This window comes from Scyliorhinus canicula, chromosome 6 (genome assembly GCF_902713615.1).
Source record: "Scyliorhinus canicula chromosome 6, sScyCan1.1, whole genome shotgun sequence".
Lineage (NCBI taxonomy): Eukaryota > Metazoa > Chordata > Chondrichthyes > Carcharhiniformes > Scyliorhinidae > Scyliorhinus > Scyliorhinus canicula.
Genome location: NC_052151.1, coordinates 60,877,212 through 60,897,291, shown reverse-complemented (window position 1 = coordinate 60,897,291; position 20,080 = coordinate 60,877,212). Strand labels below are relative to the sequence as shown.

The 20,080-nt window shown below is 46.1% G+C and overlaps 1 protein-coding gene across 1 annotated transcript in view; it reads left to right on the top strand.

Moving 5' to 3' along the window:
- The window catches only part of rngtt (RNA guanylyltransferase and 5'-phosphatase), a 519,190-nt gene that overhangs the window by 20,468 nt on the left and 478,642 nt on the right, over positions 1-20,080 (top strand). Inside the window, exons 2-3 of the mRNA XM_038799337.1 lie at positions 1,704-1,813; positions 19,632-19,735. Of these exons, the coding sequence (XP_038655265.1) occupies positions 1,704-1,813; positions 19,632-19,735 (214 nt within the window). The remainder of the gene's footprint in view (positions 1-1,703; positions 1,814-19,631; positions 19,736-20,080) is intronic.

Here is a 20,080-nt window from a genome sequence, read left to right as displayed (position 1 = left end):
CCTTATCCCTGCTCACCATCTTAGGCTCTCAACACTCATTTAAAGTGAGGCAGCGCTTCACATGCACCTCTTTCACAATCTGGTCGATTGCATTTGCTGCTCCCAATGTGGTCTACTCTACATTGAGAGAGACTAGACGCAAACTGGGTGATCGCTTTGCAGAATACCTCGGTCTGTCTGCAAGTCTGTCGCTTGCCATTTCAACTCACCACCCTGTTCTTGTGTCCCTTTGTCCATCCTTGGCTTGCTGCAATTTTCCAGTGAAGCTTGATGCAAACTGCAGGAACAGCACCATATCTTCCGATTAGGCACGCTACAGCCTCATGGCCTTAACATTGAGTTCAGCAACTACAGTCTGTGGACTCACTCCTCCACCTTCACCCTATTTTTAGTTCTATCAGCTTTGACAAAGATTCATCCACACTCAAAACATTAGCTTCCTTTTTCTCTCCACGGATCCTGTCAGACCTGTTGAGATTGTCTAGTATTTTCCGTTTTTGCTCCTTAATTACCTGTTGCACCCACTTGGAGTGGCTGCTGAGAGACTCATGGACCCTTCAACCTGCTTCCGTCCATCCCTCTGTCTTCAGTCCTTTCTATCTATCTGATCCCTCAGAGGATGATTCTGCTTTTGAAATTCAACTTTCTTTCTAAAGAAGATAAATCAAAGGCCCTGCCCTATTTCTCACTTGTCCCCGAACTACTCCTGTCCACACATTTTGTGAAAATGGCCCAGAATATGAATGGATTAAATGTGACTTGCATATTGCAGAATTACAGGGTGGCGCAGTGGTTAGCACTGCTACCTCACGGCGCTGAGGACCCAGGTTTGATTCTGCCCCCGGGTCACTGTCCATGTTGAGTTAGCACATTCTCCCCATGTTTGCGTGGGTCTCACCCCCACAACCCAAAGATGTGCAGGGTAGGTGGATTGGCCACACTAAATTGCCCCTTAAACAGAATTAGGTACTCTAAATTCATAAAACAAAAAAAGATATATTGCAGAATTACTTGTAGTTAAATGGGATTTATCATACCCAAGGAATTTCACCATAATGACCCACAAGAATGACAATTGTCATAATCTTTGATGTTTCTCATAATTGTACATTTAATAATCTGGTGTAAATTGTGACGTGAGAGCAGAGATTGTCGTGAAGCATTTTAGTGGGGGTTTGTGGTCAGTGGTTGTCAGGCTACATGGTGTTATGGCGGTTGAGAGGGATTTGAAGAGAGGTTGAGAAGGGGCTGTTTAGCACAGAGCTAAATTGCTAGCTTTGAAAGCAGACCAAGCAGGCCAGCAGCACGGTTTGATTCCCGTAACAGCCTCCCCGAACAGGCGACGGAATGTGGCGACTAGGGGCTTTTCACAGTAACTTCATTGAAGCCTACTCGTGACAATAAGCGATTTTCATTTCATTTTTCATTTGAACGTGAATAATAGTAATTTGTGATGTGTTGGGGTGGATTGGGTACCATTGAAAGTCAGTGAGGATAGAGACGATGGGCAAGAAGAATTTGGTGTAGGATACCGGCAGTAGAGTTTTGGATTAACTAAAATCTACAATCAAAAGAAATTATGAAGCAAAATATCTTTACCCCACCATGATCAAATCTGATATTAAAAAATATTGAAGTGGAATGGACTCCATGAAATCCATTTGTCTGCTTCATTAATTTTCTTTAACTCCAATATTTTACAGGAAAGTTTTTGCCTCTGAAGACCATGTTAGGAGCACGGTATGATGATCAAGTTCCTGAGGAGAATCGATTCCACCCAAGTATGCTTTCAAACTACCTAAAGAGTTTGAAGGTAAGTAGCTAAAATTATGTATTGAACATGTTGCTGTTGAATGCTACAGATTATACTGATGTGATGAGCTCATTTAATTCAAATATCTAATAAGAACATAAGAACTAGGAGCAGGAGTAGGCCATCTGGCCCTTCGCCATTCAATGAGATCATGGCTGATCTTTTGTGGACTCAGCTCCACTTTCTTGCCCGGACACCATAACCCTTTATTCCTTTATTCTTCAAAAAACTATCTTGAAGATATTTAATAAAGGAGCCTCAACTGCTTCGCTGGGCCGGGATTTCCATTCTAAGCTCTGTCCTAAATCTACTTCCCCTTATTTTGAGCCTATGCCCCCTAGTTCTGCTTTCACCCGCCAGTGGAAATAACCTCCCTGCATCTATGCTATCTATTCCCTTCATAATTTTATATGTTTCTGTAAGATCTCCCCGTTTCCTTCTAAATTCCAACGAGTACAGTCCCAGTCTGCTCAACCTCTCCTCGTAATCCAACCCCCTGAACTCTAATGAGCACTATGTTTTCATTTAACAGAAAAATAACTGAATCATAACTTTAACATAGACAGCTTTTTAGATATTCATCAAGTAAGAGAAACACTGAGATTTGTTAAGATATTGATAGTCTTGAGAGAATTATGCAAACACAGGCCAAATCCAACCCAGCCAATTACTGCCTTGTCCGTCTACTCTCGATCATCAGTAAAGTGATGGAAGGGTGTTCAACATTGCAATCAAGTGGCATTTTCTTAACAAGAATCTGCTCACTGATGCTCAGTTTGGGTTCTGTCATGGGCACTCCATTCCTGACCTTATTACAGCCTTGGTTCAAATATGGACAAAAGATCTGAGCTCCAGTGGTGAGGTGAGAGTGACTGACCTTGACATCAAGGTAAAATCTGACCTAGTATGGCATCAAGGAATCCTAGCAAAACTGAATTCAATGGGAATCAGGTGGAAAACTCTTCCCCCGCTTTGAGTCATATTTCGCATAAAGGAAAATGGTTATGGTTGTTGGAGGTCAATCACCTCAGCTTCAAGATAACACTACAGTAGTTCCTTGGAAGTGTTCAAGGCCCAAGCACCTTCAGTTGCTTCATCAATGGGTGGTTAGGTGGACTGGCTACGGGTTGTGGAGGGGGATGAGACCCACGCCGACACTGGGAGAATGTGCAAACTTCACACTGACAGTGACCCTTCAGTTGCTTCATCAATGACTTTCCTTCCGTCACAAGGTTGGCACAGTGGTTAGCACCTTACAACACCATGGGCCTGGGTTCGATTCTGACCTTGAGTGACTGTGTGGGATTTGAATGTTCTCCCTGCACCTGCGTTGGTTTCTCTCAAGTGCTTCAGTTTCCTCCCATAGTCCAAAGGATTATAGGGCTATGGCGGGGCAGTCGGCCTAGGTAGAGTGCTCCTTCGGAGAGTCGGTGCAGACCATGGGTCGAATGGCACTGAAGACATTCTATGGATTCTAAGGGGATGTTCACTGTGTTCATAACCATTAGCGACTCGTCATATTGAAGCAGTTTGTGTCATCGCCTCTTGGCCTTTTGGCTAAGTGGAGTGTGAGGTCAGGTGCAATGCCTGGATCTGGTATGTCTCTCTTTTGGGGTCCATGAATTGGATTCAATTTCAATTTGAATTGGTTTTGGAGCAGGCAAGGTGCTGGATTAGGGGTTTGCCCCTGTCCACACTCTGAGCTCTGGCTTTGTAACTCTGATGAAGTAATTAAACAAAGGAAGCAGTTTGTGTCCATCTGTAGCAAGATCTGGACAAATTCAGATTTGGGCTAATAAGTGGCAAATAACATTTGCGCCGTAAAAATGCCAGGCAATGACCATCTCCAAGAGAGCACCTAACCTTCTCTCCATGACATTTACTGGTATTACTACCATTGAATCCCCACCATCAATATCCTGAGGATTACCATTAACCAGAAACTGATCTGGACCATCCAAATACTGTGGCGGTCAGAGGCTATAAATCCTGCAGATTGACTTCCCAAAGCCTGCCCAGCATGTACAAGGCACAAGACAGGAGTGTAATGCAATACTCTCCAATTGCCTGGATGAGTGCAACTCAAACACTCAAGAAACTTGACACCATCCAGGACAAAGCAGTCGCTTGATTGGCATCCTTTCCACAAACATTCACTTCCTCCACCACGTACAGGAGCAGCAGTGTGTACCATCTACAAGTTGCACTGCAGGAACTCACCAAGCCTCCTTAGACATCACCATCCAAACCCACGAGCACTACTTTCTGGATGGACAAAGGCAGCAGCTACATGGGAACACGACCACTTGGAAGTTCCTCTCCAAGCCACTCACCATCATTGTTGCTGGGTCAAAATCCTGAAACTCCCTCCCAAACAGGGTGTATCCACACCACGTGGATGGCAGTGGTTCAAAAAGGCAGCTAACCACCATCTTCTGAAAGGCAATTATAGATGGGAAATGAATGCTGGCCTAGCTCAGGAAGCTCAAAGCCCTTGAAAAGAAAATTAAAAAGAAAACAAGAAAATTGATGAATGCTGGCAGGTGCTGCAGATTGGAAACAAATTAACTTGATAACTATTTTGAAAGAATAGTGATAGAACTATTGGTCTTTATAAAGATACTAGGTAGAAAACTGGTATTTATTCGACCTAAGCTCAAGGGCTCTCTATAAGAAACGAGTAGGACATAAGTTACATTTCGAGTATCTGGAAATTCCAAGTGGCTTCACTTCAAAGCTACTCATTGTCTGTGTAGTCATTGTTGTATCATAGACAAACGTGGCTGTTAATTTGTAGATAACAGTGTTCCCACAAACAGCAATTAAAAGAATGGCCAGATTAGCTGATTTAGTGGTGTTGGTTGGGGGCAAAGTTTGGCCAGATGTAAAAACATCTTTTGCTCCTATCAAATAGTACGGGACTTTTATGCCACCGGTGAAAGGCTGGAGTGTAATGTCTCAATGAAATATGACATCTCTGATAATGCAGTGCTCCTGCAGTGCCTGCCTGGATTATGTGCTCAAGTGGTGGCAGCGGCCTCAAGTCCTCAACGACCTGCCACTCAGCCAACCACTCAAACCGATTAGTTGATCATTATTTTAGTATGGTTTGTTGGACCTTACTGTGTGTATATTGGTTATTGTATTCCTCCTAACTACTATTAGTGTTCATACTCAGTCCATATTATAAATTTCTAGATTTTATTTAATCTATGATTTTTTTTAATGGTGACGTCCTGAATTGTTATGATCAAGTCAAATCAACTCATCTGGTCATTGTAATCGCAAATCACAGAATAATGCAGTGCAAAAGAGGCCCTTTAGCCCATCAAGTCTGCACCGATGCATGAAAAACATCTGACCTGTCTAATCCCATTTGTCAGCACTTGGCCCATAGCCTTGCATGATTTGCCAAGAGCTCATCCATGTACTTTTTAAAGGATGAGAGGCAACATGCCTCTATCATCCTCCCAGGCAGTGCATTCTATACTGTCGCCACCCACTGGGTAAAAACATTTTCCTCTAATCTCCCTGATGCTGGAATGTGGCAACTAGGGGCTTTTCACAGTAACTTAATTGCAGTGTTAATGTAAGCCTACTTGTGACAATAAAGATTATTATTATTATTAATGTCATTATTAAATCTACCATCCCTGACCTTGAACTTGTGTCCCTTGTAACTGACCCTTCAACTAAGGGGAACAGTTGCTCTCTATGCACCCTGTCCATGCCCCTCTATGCACCCTGTCCATGCCCCTCGATCAGGTCGTCCCTCAATCTTGCCCGCTCAAGCGAAAGTAACCCAAACCTATCCAGTCTCTTTCTATAACTTAAATGTTCCATCCCAAGCAACATCCCGGTGAATCGCCTCCGCACCCCCTCCAACGCAATCATTTTGTATCTGTAATGTGATGACCAGAATTGTACACAGTACTCCAGCTTTATCCTTGGCAAAGTTCTATACGACTCCAATATGACCTCGCTGCTTTTGTGATCTATACCTCGATTGATAAAGGCAAATGTCCCATATGCTTTTTTTCACCACCCTATGGCCATTCTGCTTTCAGAGATCTATGGACAAACATGTTAAGGTCCCTTTATTCCTCTGAACTTCCCAGTGTCAGGCCATTCATTGATGTTGGATTGGTTTATTGTCATGTGTACCAAGGTACAGTGAAAAGTATTGTTCTACATCTCAGGCAGATCATTCCGTACATGAAAAGAAAATACATAATAGGGCAAACATAAAATACACAATGTAAATACATAGACACAGGCATCGGGTGAAGACATTGCTCCTTCCAAAGTGTATCACTTCACACTTTTCAGGGTTAAACTCCATCTGCCACTTTTGTGCCCATTTGACCATCCCGTCTATATCTTCCTGTAACCCAAGACACTCCACTTCACTGTTAACCATTCTGGACGACTGAAATGCTGAAGTAAGTGAAGCAACATCAGTAATGCATGATAACTAAACCACAAGAAAGGTAGTTGAACACATTGTTAAAGTTAAATCTGCTTTCCTTCAGAAAATATTGAGGTAATAATACAATTTGGCTTCAGACACCAGCAGCTAAACACAACCAAAAACAAGCTCCTCTTGGTGAAAACCCATGCAAGACCACGCTCTGAATGGCATCACATGTGCATGCGCTCCTTTGTTCAAGATATCCATACACATAGTCAAATAGGAAGATGCTCATTTAAACACTATTAAATTTCAATTCCCCTTAGGAGAGACAATAACAAACATAGCCCACACGTCACAACAAAATGTCAGTCTTTCAGGAACTTTGCGACTACGCTGTGATCTATGTAGAACTGGGTTTGAGGGCTCAGAAGTAGGGTGGTTGTTAGTGAGAGCATCCCGGAGTAGCATACACCAGATGCCCCTGACCAACTGCAACCACCTATTGAATTTCCATAGCAGCATTTCTTTCTGCGTGTGATCCGGAAACCTGGCTGTTTGAGTTGTGGCGTGGACGAATGTGATCTTTGTGACTGCAGATGACCCTTCCATTCGTCAGCTTCACCACTAACAATACTGGACCACTTTGGTTCAGAATAACCCCAAGCAGCCATTATTGGTTACTGTCAAAATTCCTGACATGGATACAGTTGCTCAGATTGAAATGCCTCTCCTTTGCATGGTAGTCGTGCTTCACTTTGACATCTGGATGTAGCTGATCCAGGTGAGACTTTGGCTTCCTACCCATTAACGTTTCAACTGGTAAGTCCTTTGTAGTGTGGTATGATACTGAAACAAGAACTGAGAGCTTACTTCCCAAAGCACTGTCTGCCAATCTCTTCAGTCCTTCTTTCAATGTCTGAATAGCTCACTCTGCTAAATCATTTGATGCTGGATGAAATACACATGGCATATTCAATGTTTCTTCACAAAGGCATGGAGCAATCACTCGTGATATTTTTCTGTTATCAGAAGTCGGTTAGCCATGAGTCGCAAAAATTTGGCATAGCTTCTCTATTGTAATGGAAACTATTGTTGCGCATGATGTGCACTTCTAAATGCTTATTCCTGACCGATCAAAGGTCCTGCAAAGGCCACATTAAGTCCAGAACGTGGATGGTCAGGCCACTCCCGCAGATGGAGTGGGGCTGGTGGTGCTATTTTTGGTTTATTGGATATGCAGAACAGGATTTTACCTTCTTCTCCAAGTCCTGATCCATTTTTGGCTACTGTCGAGGAAATTATAATACAGACAAATTCTTCGAGCTACGATTCAGGAAATTTATTTGACACAAATATTTGTTGAGAGGGCCGTGGTCTGGCTAAATAACCATTCCACAGCATTCTGAGATTAGACCGAAGAAAGCACATCTTTATAGTCTGAAATAACAGCTCCAGAAGTAAACAGCCATGTTTATATTAAATAAACCTTGGAAAGTACGTAAGATGAAATATGTAATACGTATGCTCTTGCCCTTGGCTAAAAACAACTCGAATAAACATTTGTTATCTTTCGGAGGACAATGTGTTATCGTAATAAGTCTGAGTCCAAAATACTAAGCAGTATTAGGTTTACATTACCTGACCTTATTTTTGTTCAAAAGCAGTGTTAAAATATAGTCCAGCATGCTTTAGCAAGTGCGTTTTCTTTAATAGCAACTAATATTAATGTATTCTCCGCGGGCAACTAATCCTCACATTAATTTCCCTTCCACAGCCACCAAATGTATGACTTTGCTAAACTTTTCATTTTGGAGGCACCCAAATGAGCCTCATGGGCTTCATCTATGACTTCGAACGACCAGGGAGTGGAATGACCACACCAGAACCCCAAAGAATACAACCATCCTGCACACTCAGGATGGCATGGTAGCACAGTGGTTCACTCTTCTGCCTCACTGCACCATGGATCGAGTTCAATTCCAGCCTTGCGTGACTATCTGTGTGGAGTTTGCACATTCTCCACTTGTCTGCGTGGGTTTCCTCCGGGTGCTCCAATTTCTTCCCACTGTCCAAAGATCATAGAATCATAGAATTTACAGTGCAGAAGGAGACCATTCGGCCCATTGAGTCTGCACTGGCCCTTGGAAAGAGCAACCCAATTAATCCCACGCCTCCATGGCAGCACAAGTGGACAGCACTGTGGCTTCACAGCGCAAGGGTTCCAGGTTCGATTCCCCGCTGGGTCACTGTCTGTGCGGAGTCTGCACGTTCTCCCTGTGTCTGTGTGGGTTTCCTCCGGGTGCTCCGATTTCCTCCCACAGTCCAAAGATGTGCAGGTTAGGTGGATTGGCCATGATAAATTGCCCTTAGTGACCAAAAAGGTTAGGGGCTTTATTGGGTTACGGGGAGAGGGTGGAAGTGAGGGCTTAAGTGTGTCGGTGCAGACTCGATGGGCCGACTGGCCTCCTTCTGCACTGTATGTTCTATGTTCTATCCCAGTAACCCTACCTAACCTTTTTGGACACCTAAAGGCAATTTATCATGGGCAATCCACCTAACCTGCATATCTTTGGACAGGTGCGCAAGTTAGGTGAATTGGCCATGCTAAATTGCCCTTCACTGTCTAGGGAAATGCAGATTAGGTTGTGGGGGTAGGGTGGGGGAGTGGACCTAGGTAGAATGTTCTTTTGGAGGTTCGGTCCATACTCAATAGGCCGAATGGCCTCCTGCACTGTAGGGATTCTGTGTTTCTCGTGGCCTCAGTTTCTCATCATCTGTAACAGGAGGTCAATCCTGAAAAAGATGTGGAGATGTCGGCGTTGGACTGGGGTGAGCACAGTAAGAAGTCTTACAACACCAGGTTAAAGTCCAACATGTTTGTTTCAAACACGAGCTTTCGGAGCACTGCTCCTTCCTCGGGGTGAAGGAGCTGCGCTCCGAAAGCTCGTGTTTGAAACAAACCTGTTGGACTTTAACCTGGTGTTGTAAGACTTCTTACAATCCTGCAAAAGGAATCTTCTTACCTCGGACAAAATAGGATCCCTGTCCATCGACCGTTTTTTTAACCTGTTTGGTATTCACAGGAGAATTGGAAGTCATTCAGGCAAGAAAATTGTTTTCGGAGGGAATAATGTCTTGTTGGCATGTCCGGTAAGGGAAGATGACAGCACATCTGCATTTGCATTGTCCTTCCCTGCCCTGTACATCATTATGTTATACTGATAGGCTGACCATGTGAGTCCAGCTCTAATCTTGCTGAGGTCATGGGAGGAATGCATCCTGACTCACTAAAACGTCTGATCAACATGGTGGCGTGGTGGTTAGCACTGCTCCCTCACGGCGCTGAGGACCGGGTTCGATCCTGGCCCCGGGTCACTGCTGTCCTTGGGGAGTTTGCATATTCTCTCCATGTCTGCGTGGGTCTCACCCCCACAACCGAAAGATGTGCAGGGTAGGTAGATTGGCCATGCTAAATTGTCTCTTAATTGGAAACATAAATTAATTGGGTGCTTTAAATTTATCTAAAAAACCCTTATCAGTGGCTTGTGGCCCGTACATATAGAGAATCCATAAAGACATTGATGAAACCAATTCACAGTGAAAATGATAACTAGACATTCCTTGTCTAGCTGCAAATATCCCTTCTGAGCTGTTGTCAGTATGTGTGGTGCAAATCCAATAGTTTTTTCTGACCCATCCTCCATCAGATGAGAGAGCAGTGGTGCAGCGACAGCAATCTATCTCCCAATCTATCCCGGCCAGCAAAACTATAGAGCTGGTCATTGGCTTCAAAAAACAAAGTACTGTACACACCCCTGTCAGCAACAACGGGGCCGAGGTGGAGATGGTTAGCAGTTTCAAATTCCTAGAGGTGCACATCTCCAAAAATCTGTCCTGGTCCACCCATGTCGACGCTACCACCAGGAAAGCACAACAGTGTCTATACTTCCTCAGGAAACTAAGGACATTCGGCATGTCCACATTAACCCGTACCAACCTTTACAGATGCACCATAGAAAGCATCCGATCTGGCTGCATCACAGCCTGGTATGGCAACTGCTCGGCCCAAGACCGCAAGAAACTTCAGAGAGTTGTGAACACAGCCCAGAACATCACACAAACCTGTCTCCCATCTATTGACTCCATCTATATCTCCCGCTGCCTGGGGAAAGCAGGCAGCATAATCAAAGACCCCTCCCACCCAGCTTACTCTCTCTTCCAACTTCTTCCAAAGGGCAACACGCACGAACAGACTCAAAAACAGCTTCTTCCCCGCTGTTACCAAACTCCTAAACGATCCTCTTATGGACTGATCTCATTGACACTACACCCCTGTATGCTTCACCCGATGCCGGTGTTATGTAGTTACATTGTGTACCTTGTGTTGCCCTATTATGTATGTTGTTTTCTTGTCTTTTCATGTATTTAATGATCTGTTGAGCTGCCTGCAGAAAAATACTTTTCACTGTACCTCGGTACACGTGACAAACTTAATCCAAATCCACTGACCCGATGCCATAAGGCAAGACATCGCATGACAGAATGAGCTCTGTGTCCTGATCAAAATGGACCAGCAGATTAGCTGATCGTAGAAGCACTTTCATGTCCTTGAAAGCTTGTGCTGGCCCTCACTTCAATTGGTCTCTTTGCGGAGCAACAACTAATACAGTGGCACCAACACTGTTGAAAGGCCTGGCAGAAACTTCTCGTAGTAGTTCACTAAACCCAGAAATGATCTGAGCTTGGACAAATTCTTGGGATTTGGAGCTTTCTGAATAGTTCAAATATTTTCCTCCATCGGGGACAGGCCTTGCTCTGTGATTCTATGACCCTGATATTCTGGAATATGTGTTTGCCACCTTTCAGACGCAGACCACTTGATCCCGTTTGTTGGTGTGCTCCTAGGATGTCATCGTAGTAAGCTGCCAGACGGGGAATACCCTGCAAAATATTGTCCATTGGCCTTTGAAAAATCACCAGATTGGAAGACGTTCCTAAAACCCGACGGTTGTCTGTGTTGGATAGCCTGTGAATCCAGCTTAAACTGAAGTACCATGCAATGTACCCAGTTCATCTTTGAAGGTCTCAGGATATTCCTGAATTACGTCTTCTCTCACTGTTGTGTGCTTTATCTCACTCCGTTCAACTGAAATTTCCTGAGCCAGTCACACCTGAGTACACTAGGCCCATGCCCTTTTACCACCAAGAGCTATGCTCTTGCTTCTAGGCTGTTATGCACAATGCACCTCAAACCCCCTCATAATGGTATAGACTCGCCAGTGTGTGTTCGAAGGTTGATCCCTTCCTGAGTAAGGGATGGGGCCTGCTTAGAGCCCCAAATCTTCCTGAAGGTCTCCTCACTGACAGATGCAGGGGCTCATGTGTGCACCTCCATCTTCAGGTTTCTGTCCATCGACTTCCACTGTAGCATAAATGGGCTCTGTGTTCACCTCACTCATATTGAGCATGTTGTAGGAGCGGGGCTGGTTTAGCACCGGGCTAAAGAGCTGGCTTTGAAAGCAGACCAAGGCAGGTCAGCAGCATGGTTCAATTCCTGTACCAGACTCCCCGAACAGGCGCCGGAATGTGGCGACTAGGGACTTTTTACAGTAACTTTGTTTGAAGCCTACTTGTGACAAGTGATTTTCATTTCATTTCATTTCACTACTCTTCTTGCTTTGTGAGTTCGAGGTGATGCATAGCAGACTGATGCTTCTTTGAGTTTGAATGTGCAATTCCCTGCCCAGCATTTGACTTGCTATTGGCACTGCCTCATTGCACCGAGGACCCGGGTCACTGTCCATGTGGAGTTTGCACATTCTCCCTGTATCTACCTGGTTATCACCCCCACAACCCAAAGATGTGCTGGGTAGGTGGATTGGCCATGCTAAATTACCCCTTAATTGGGGGAAAAAAAGTGAAAGATACTTAAAATTTATTTTTAAAATCCTCATTAGCTCGTAAGTCTCCCCACATAAACTCAGGAGAACTGAGTGCTTTTTAACCTCGTCTGTAATTCCATTTGCAAGCAGTGTCCAAACCTTTCCACACACTCAGTCCAGTACTTGTGTCCCTCCACAAACTCACTGATAGTCCCAAACATAGCCATTGCTGCCAACCAAGTTGCAAACTAGCTACTTGTTGCCAGATAAATGTGGCAACTTAGCCAGAAGATAGGTTGTTGAAGGCGTTGTAAAAGTTGAATCTTCTTTACTTCAGAAAACATTGAGGTGATATTAGTTTGGCTTCAGACATCAACTAAACACACCTATACACAAGATCCCCGTAGGTAAACTGAAAGCCTGTGCTCCCGATGATGTCACATGCTCATGCGCACTTCTGTTCAAGACATTTTAACACATCAAATAGAAAGATGCTTATTTAAACAGTAGAAACTGCTATATAACAGTCAATATGGCCTTGGATTGAGAAATGAAAGAGGAGAAAGACTGATACAATTTTGTCAAGAAAATGATTTGATGGTGGCAAACATCTTTAATAACCAAAAAGAAAACTACACTTGGAGAGGTCCAGGCGATGCATATAGAAATCAAATAGGTTATGTGATGGTGAAACTTCAGAGACAGTGTAGAGTACATTGTAATATGGAGCTTATATAAGTATAGATTATTTTCTTCTTCTAGAAAAAAATTAAGATGAAACTAAAAATTCCAAAAAAGTAAAAGATGTGCGATGATTTAGACCGTGACATGTTAAAGATGAGAATTTTAGAGAAGCCAGCATTCGCTCTTTTTAAAGTAATAAAACAAATATAAATATCTCAAGATTGAGAAGATGGAAGAAGCAGAAGTCTCAGAACAAGAATGCAACTGGACGAATTTGAGTAGACACGAACTGAGAAGGAAATATTACCATAGCACAATTGCATCACAGTGCCAGGGTCCCAGATTCAATTCCCGGCTTGGGTCATTGTCTGTGCGGAGTCTGCACGTTCTCCCCGTGTCTGCGTGGGATTCTTCTGGGTGCTCTGGTTTCCTCTCTCAAGTCCTGAAAGACGTGCTTGTTAGGTGAATTGGACCATCTGAATTCTCCCTCTGTGTACCCGAACAGGCGGCGGAATGTGGCGAGTAGGAGATTTTCATGGTAACATCATTGCAGCAATAATGTAAGCTTACTTGTGACAATAAAGGTTATTACAGTAAAAAAAAAAGTGAAAAGAAGAGATCAGAAGTGGATGACTGGTCTGATTTCAAAATGCTGATTTGAAAAGGAAAATAAATGAAACACCTGAGCATGATGAGCTATATGCCCTGGCCAGAAATGGAAAATGGGCTGTGTGTCATGTGCTCCAATATCATTGGGATCTATATCCGTGTTGTTCAACTTTTTTTAAAGGGACCCACTTTTACAAACTGGTCGATTTTTAAGAACCATGCCGGCCAATCTTCGTGACAAACATCACATTTGTTTATCTTTAATGAGAAAAGGTCTGCTTTGTCCTCACGATCTCACTTGAATCAGTTGCAAAGGAGAAGAGGACAATGCACATATCAGACTTCAGCCAGTTACTTTGTCCCATCTTCACTGTTCCGAAACGAAAAATCCAATCTAGGTCGTCATGAAGGACAAAACCATACTTGAAGAAATTATCTTTATACTGCTTTGTTCCCGCGTTGTTTCTTCATTGAAGGCTGTTAACCAGAGGTCCTGGGGCTGTATGCAGAGTGAACACGAGCACTTCTCCTTCCTGCCCTGGACTCTTCTGAGCAGTTCTATCGAGCAGATTCTGTTGAGATCCTGTCCAATAGGTAAACTGCCTATTTGAGTCGCTGGCCGTCTGTTACTTCTAAGAAAACCATTCATCTTCACAGTCCACTTGTCTTGATTGCCAGCAGCTGGAAAATGAAGGCAACACTGCTCTGTGATTTAGCGCCAAAAGCACATACCTGGAGGGTGCTGAACATCAAGTGTGCGTGCGGGGAGCGGTCCTGCTATCTATCTGTTGCAGCTTATTTCTGAAAATGTTCACACAGCCTAACTTATTTTCATTTAAAAGGCGGCAGCAGCCACCATTCTCTTTTTGTTGCAATAAATACTTTATTTTGGACAAGCAGGCACCAGAGATCGCAACATAACACAACATAAAGAGTATCACAATCTAGCTTTAAAAATCCAAAATTTTTCCACAATGCAATTTCATTACAGTTCATGTCAAATTGCAGAAACAGTACATTTCTTCAAGAGTGACCTCGGGAGTGGGGGGTGTATGTATGTGTGTGCAGATTTTCCTCCTGACCGTGGGGATGAAGCGGCCTCACCTCTCCACCCATCACTGGGACTCACCCCCCCCCCAATCACTGGGTCTCACCTCCCCGCCCCATCACTGGGTCTCAACCTCCCCCCACCCATCACTGGGTCTCAACCTCCCCACCCATCACTGGGTCTCACCTTCCCCCCCCCCCCCCAATCACTGGGTCTCACCTCCCGCCAATCACTGGGTCTCACCTCCCCCCCCACATCACTGGGTCTCACCATCACTGGGTCTCACCCCCGTTAAAAAAAATCCAGTCCGGTGGGGGTGACGGGTCTATAAGTTGAGTAGGTCCGGTGCTCGAATCGTCCGCTGGGATCGGCGGAGCACCGGGTTTGCAGCCCCTTCGGATGGCTGTGTGCTGATGTCCGGTGTGAATCTGAGGGTGGACTCCGGGGGGTGGTTCGTTCCGAGCTTCGTTCCTGACCGGTGTGACGGGTGAGGGGACGCAGGGAACCTGTAGGCGCGGGGGCGCAGGGCGTGGGGGGTCGGGTGGGGTGTGGTGTGAGGGGTATCTCAGTGGTGGTGGTAGATCCTGCAGGCGCCAGGTCCCGGAGGGAAACGGTGTCCTGCCGGCCGTCGGGGTGTTTGATAAATGCTTAGTGGGGGTTTGAATGTAGTAGTAGGACCCCCTCTACCAGCGGGTCCGTTTTATGTGTCCGGACGTGCTTCCGGAGGAGAACCGGGCCTGGTGTCCTCAACCAGGATGGAAGCGAGGCTCCCGTGGTAGTGCCCCTAGGGAAAACAAATAATCGCTCGTGAGGAGTCTGATTAGTGGCTGTACACAGGGGGGACCTAATTGCATGGAGCGTGTCGGGGAGGACCTCCTGCCAGTGGGAGGTCGGGAGATTCCTGGACCGTAGGGTCAGTAGGACGGTCTTCCAGATCATCGCGTTCTCCCTCTCCACCTGCCCGTTCCCCCTGGGGTTATAGCTGATAGTCCTGCTCAAGGCGATGCCCTTGTCGAGCAGGTACTGACGCAGCTCGTCACTCATGAAGGACGCACCCCTGTCGCTGTGGACATAGTTAGGGAAACCGAACAGAGTGAAGACACTGTGCAGGGCTCTGATGACTGTGTGGGAGGTCATATCGGGGCACGGGATGGCAAACGGGAAGCGAGAGAATTCGTCTATGATGTGAAGGAAGTACACATTACGGTTGGTCGAGGGAATGGGACCTTTGAAATTGATACTCAGTCATTCAAAGGGCCTGGATGCCTTTACCAGGTGGGCCTTGTCTGGTCGATAGAAGTGCGGTTTACACTCCGCGCACACCGGGCAATTCCTGGTGACAGCTTTTACCTTCTCGGTGGAGAAAGGCAGATTGCGGGCCTTGATGTAGTGGGCGAGCCGGGTGACCCCCGCGTGGCAGAGGTAATTTTGAATAGCCTGTAATCGGTCGTCTTGCGCATGTGCCGCGGGACAGGGCATCTGGGGGCTCGTTGAACTTGCCTGGACGGTATACGATATCATAATTATAGATGGAGAGTTCGATCCTCCATCTCAAGATTTTGTCATTTTTTATTTTGCCCCGTTGCGAGTTGTCGTATATAAAGGCAACCGATCTCTGGTCAGTGATCAGGGTAAACCTCCTACCTGCGAGGTAGTGCCTCCAGTGCCGTACGGCTTCCACAATGGCTTGAGCTTCTTTTTCGACTGAGGAGTGTCGAAGTTCAGAAGCGAAGAGTGTTCGGGAGAAGAAAGCTACTGGCCTACCTGCCTAGTTCAGAGTGGCGGCGAGAGCGACCTCTGAGGCGTCACTCTCCACTTGAAAGGGGATGGTTTCATCCACCGCCCGCATGGCGGCTTTGGCGATGTCCTACTTAATGCAGTTGAAGGCCTGGCGGGCCTCGGCTGACAGTGGAAAGAGTGTGGTCTTAAATAGATGGCGGGCTTTGTCCGCATATTGGGGGACTCGCTGGGCGTAGTAGGAGAAAATTCCAAGGCACCTCTTGAGGGCCCTGGAACAGTGAGGGAGAGGGAGTTGTAAGAGGGGGCGCATATGGTAAGAGTCAGGCCCTAGGACCCCATTTTCCACGACGTAGCCGAGGATGGCTAGTCTGGCTGTGCGGAAAACGCATTTCTCCTTCTTGTATGTGAGGTTGAGTTTTTGGCCGGTTTGGAGAAATCGGTGGAGGTTGTCGTCGTGGTCCTGCTGGTCATGGCCGCTGATGGTGACGTTATCCAAGTACGGAAACGTAGCCCGCAGCCCGTACTGGTCCACCATTCGGTCCATTGCTCACTGGAACACCGAAACCCCATTTGTGACGCCAAAGGGGACCCGGAGGAAATGGAAGAGGCGGCCATCGGCCTCGAACGCCGTGTAGTGGCGGTCCTCCGGGCGGATTGGGAGCTGGTGGTATGCAGACTTCAGATCCACCGTGGAGAAGATGCGGTACTGGCCGATCTGGTTGACCATGTCTGCAATTCTGGGGAGGGGATACGCATCGAGGTGCGTGAACCGGTTAATGGTCTGGCTGCAATCAACCACCGTCCGGAACTTTTCCCCGGTCTTGACGACCACCACCTGAGCTCTCCAGGGGCTATTACTGGCCTCTATGACTCCCTCACGCTGGACTTGGGCTCTAATAAATACCCTGTCCTGCAGGCTATACCGCCTGCTGCGAGTGGCCACGGGTTTTCAGTTAGCGGTGAGGTTAGCGAAGAGTGGAGGGGGGGGTCAATTTTTCGAGTTGCTAAACTGCATATAGTGAGAGGGGGCAGGGGTCCGCCGAAGCTGAGTGTTAGGCTCCTGAGGTTACATTGAAAATCGAGTCCGAGTAGGAGAGGGGCGCAGAGGTCTGGGAGGACATACCAGAGGTCTGGTAGGCCTTGAAGCACCGAAGCCAATGTAGAAATATTTCCTTCGCTTCTGCGGCCTGTGGATTGAGTTCCAGTCGATCAGGTTTGAGGGCTGATTCCATGGTGGTTTTTTTTAAGTCGATTAAATTGATGCGACCATCAATTCACTCAAGACATGAGTAGAAGTAAACTGTGGCTTTAATCGACTTACAACTGAGCCTGCCTGCGACCAGATGACTGAGGGCAGGCTCGCAAGACCGCAGCACTTTTACTTCTTGTTGTGAAGAGTCATGGACGGAGCCATCGGTGGAGCCAAGGGTGGAGCCCTGTGCATGCTCCTCATCTCCCCCTGTGGGCAGAGCCGCGCAACGGCTCACAGATAGAGCCCACAGGGACACAGTGATACACAGTGTGAATTATACATTCACCACATTCACCACAGTGACCCAAGCCGGGAATTGAACCTGGGATCCTGGAGCTGTGAAGCAACAATGCCTACCCACTGTGCTGCTGTGCTGCCCACTGGGGGTAAGCCAGAACCGCGGAGATTTAAGTTTCTCTCTCCACCCCACTGACCATCCATCATTGCTGACTCGCCCTCTCTGCCGAAGCATCTGGCATTTTCAAACTTCCCGCCATTCTCAAAGTGAAAGACCGGCGCTCCTCCCGCGTGAGTCATGACCCTGACTTTGAAAAACCCTGATATATAACCATTGAAGTTCACAGTACGTTTGACTTAGTATCTCTATGCCAATTTTAAACAATTCATTCATGCGATGTGGGCGTCGCTGGCTAGGTCAGCATTTATTTCCCATCCCTAATTGTCCTTAAAGGGTGGTAATATGACCATCCTTTCTTGAACTGCTACAGTCCATATGATTTGGGTGCACCCACAGTGCTGTTAGGGAGGGAATTCCAGGGGTTTGACTCAGCGACAGTCAAGAAAAGGCGATGTAAGTAGTTATTAAAGATTGGAAGACACCTCAAAAACCATCCGTACGCTAGCCTACCTGCTAGCACAGTGGCCCCCACCTGAACTAACCACCATCTTCCTCGCATAGCGTCCCCCCCTCTCCGACCCATAGACAACCTCCTGCCCACCCTGGCCCCCTCATCCCACCCTCTCCCTCTCCCCCACCTACTCTACCCTTATAGTGGTGGTACGCTACTCTACCACCTGTCCCGCCACCGCAAAAGCACCAATCACAAATCCCAACCGTGGGCGGTGAGCAGAGAAACAGCATAATCAATTTAACACATGCACCAATAATCAATTTCCAAATAAAACTTCCGACTCCGGAATGTGACCCACAAATGAGCAGGATACAGCACCCTGAGCTTCACGTCTTTCCTGTATAGGGCCGCTTTGACTCTATTAAACCCGGCCTGTCGCTTGGCCAACTCCACTCCCAGGTCCTGATAAATAAGCTCCGCATGGCCTTCCCAAGTGCACCCTCATTTCTGGACACTGCAGAATCCTCTCGTTAATCAAATAACGGTGTAACCGCACCACGATCGCTCTCGGTGGCTCCATCTGCTTTTGGCCTCATCCTTGGTGACGTGTGCTTGATCCATCTCAAGGTCGGTCAGAGACCCGCACCTACCAACTTCTCTAACATCCTCGCCATATATTGTAGGCCCTGCGTCCCCTCGATCCCCTCAGGCAGATCCACAATCCGAAGATTCTACTTCGAGCGACTCTCCAAGTTGTCCACCTTCTCTTTCAACTTTTTCTGGCCCTCCACCACCAGCACGATTTCCACCTCAATGAAGCCAACCGATCCTTGTGGTCAGCCACAAACTGTTTTCGCCTTCTGGAGCGACACATGCTGTGCCCCCAGCCTTTGCTCCACTCTATGGCTGCCTGGATCAGCCCGGCCACCCTCTGCTGCTCAAACGTAGCCGTCAGGAACCCCACTAACTGTCCTGTTGACCACTGAATGGGCAACGTCGTCACAGAGCTCCCACCAGCTTTCCCTCCGTTGCAGTTCAAGAGGTCTGACTGTTGCCCTTACTTGTTGCACTTTTCATTTGGTAGGCCCTGGACATGCCCTACCGAAGGAGAATTCTTAGTCCCTTTACTTGAACACTTTTTCCACCTGCATAACTCCTCCCAAAATGGGCGAAAAGACTCAAAACAATTCCACTTTGAGCAGGAGCCACCTAATGTGCGACCACTGGAATCTGTTTCAGAAATATTTCAAGGTGCAGAAACAGTTTGACAGTGAGAAAGGACAGAAATTACATTGAGTTGATGAAAAGTTTTAACTAGTTTATAATTGTGCATAATTTGCCTAAAGCATTTTTTTACATTATATGTTTTTCTTTCAGGTGAACATGGGACTCTTAGTTGATTTAACAAACACAAGCAGGTTTTATGACAGGGATGAAATAGAAAAAGAAGGAATTAAATATGTTAAACTACAGTGCAAAGGGTAAGTAGACTTTATCTGTGCTAGTTTTATTGGAGAAAAATAATCTTGTTATGTTGATCTGAATTATCATTTTGATTGCATTTGCAGCATTTGAAACCAAGTGAATTAGACGATTAATATGCCAGGGCACTGGTTACTTAAGTGAAAGGAACAGCAGAATTTCAAATGGTTATTGAATTTGAAATGTCATGCAAAGGATGATTTGAATAAGCTATTTTAAAAACTTTTACCAAGAGGTCATGTAAATTGAGCCTTGTATTTGATTTGTTTTTGGCATTCTAGGGTCTCTCTTATCCTGATGCCAGTTTGTTTCTGTTTTAACAAATTCTCAACTTGAGCAAATTG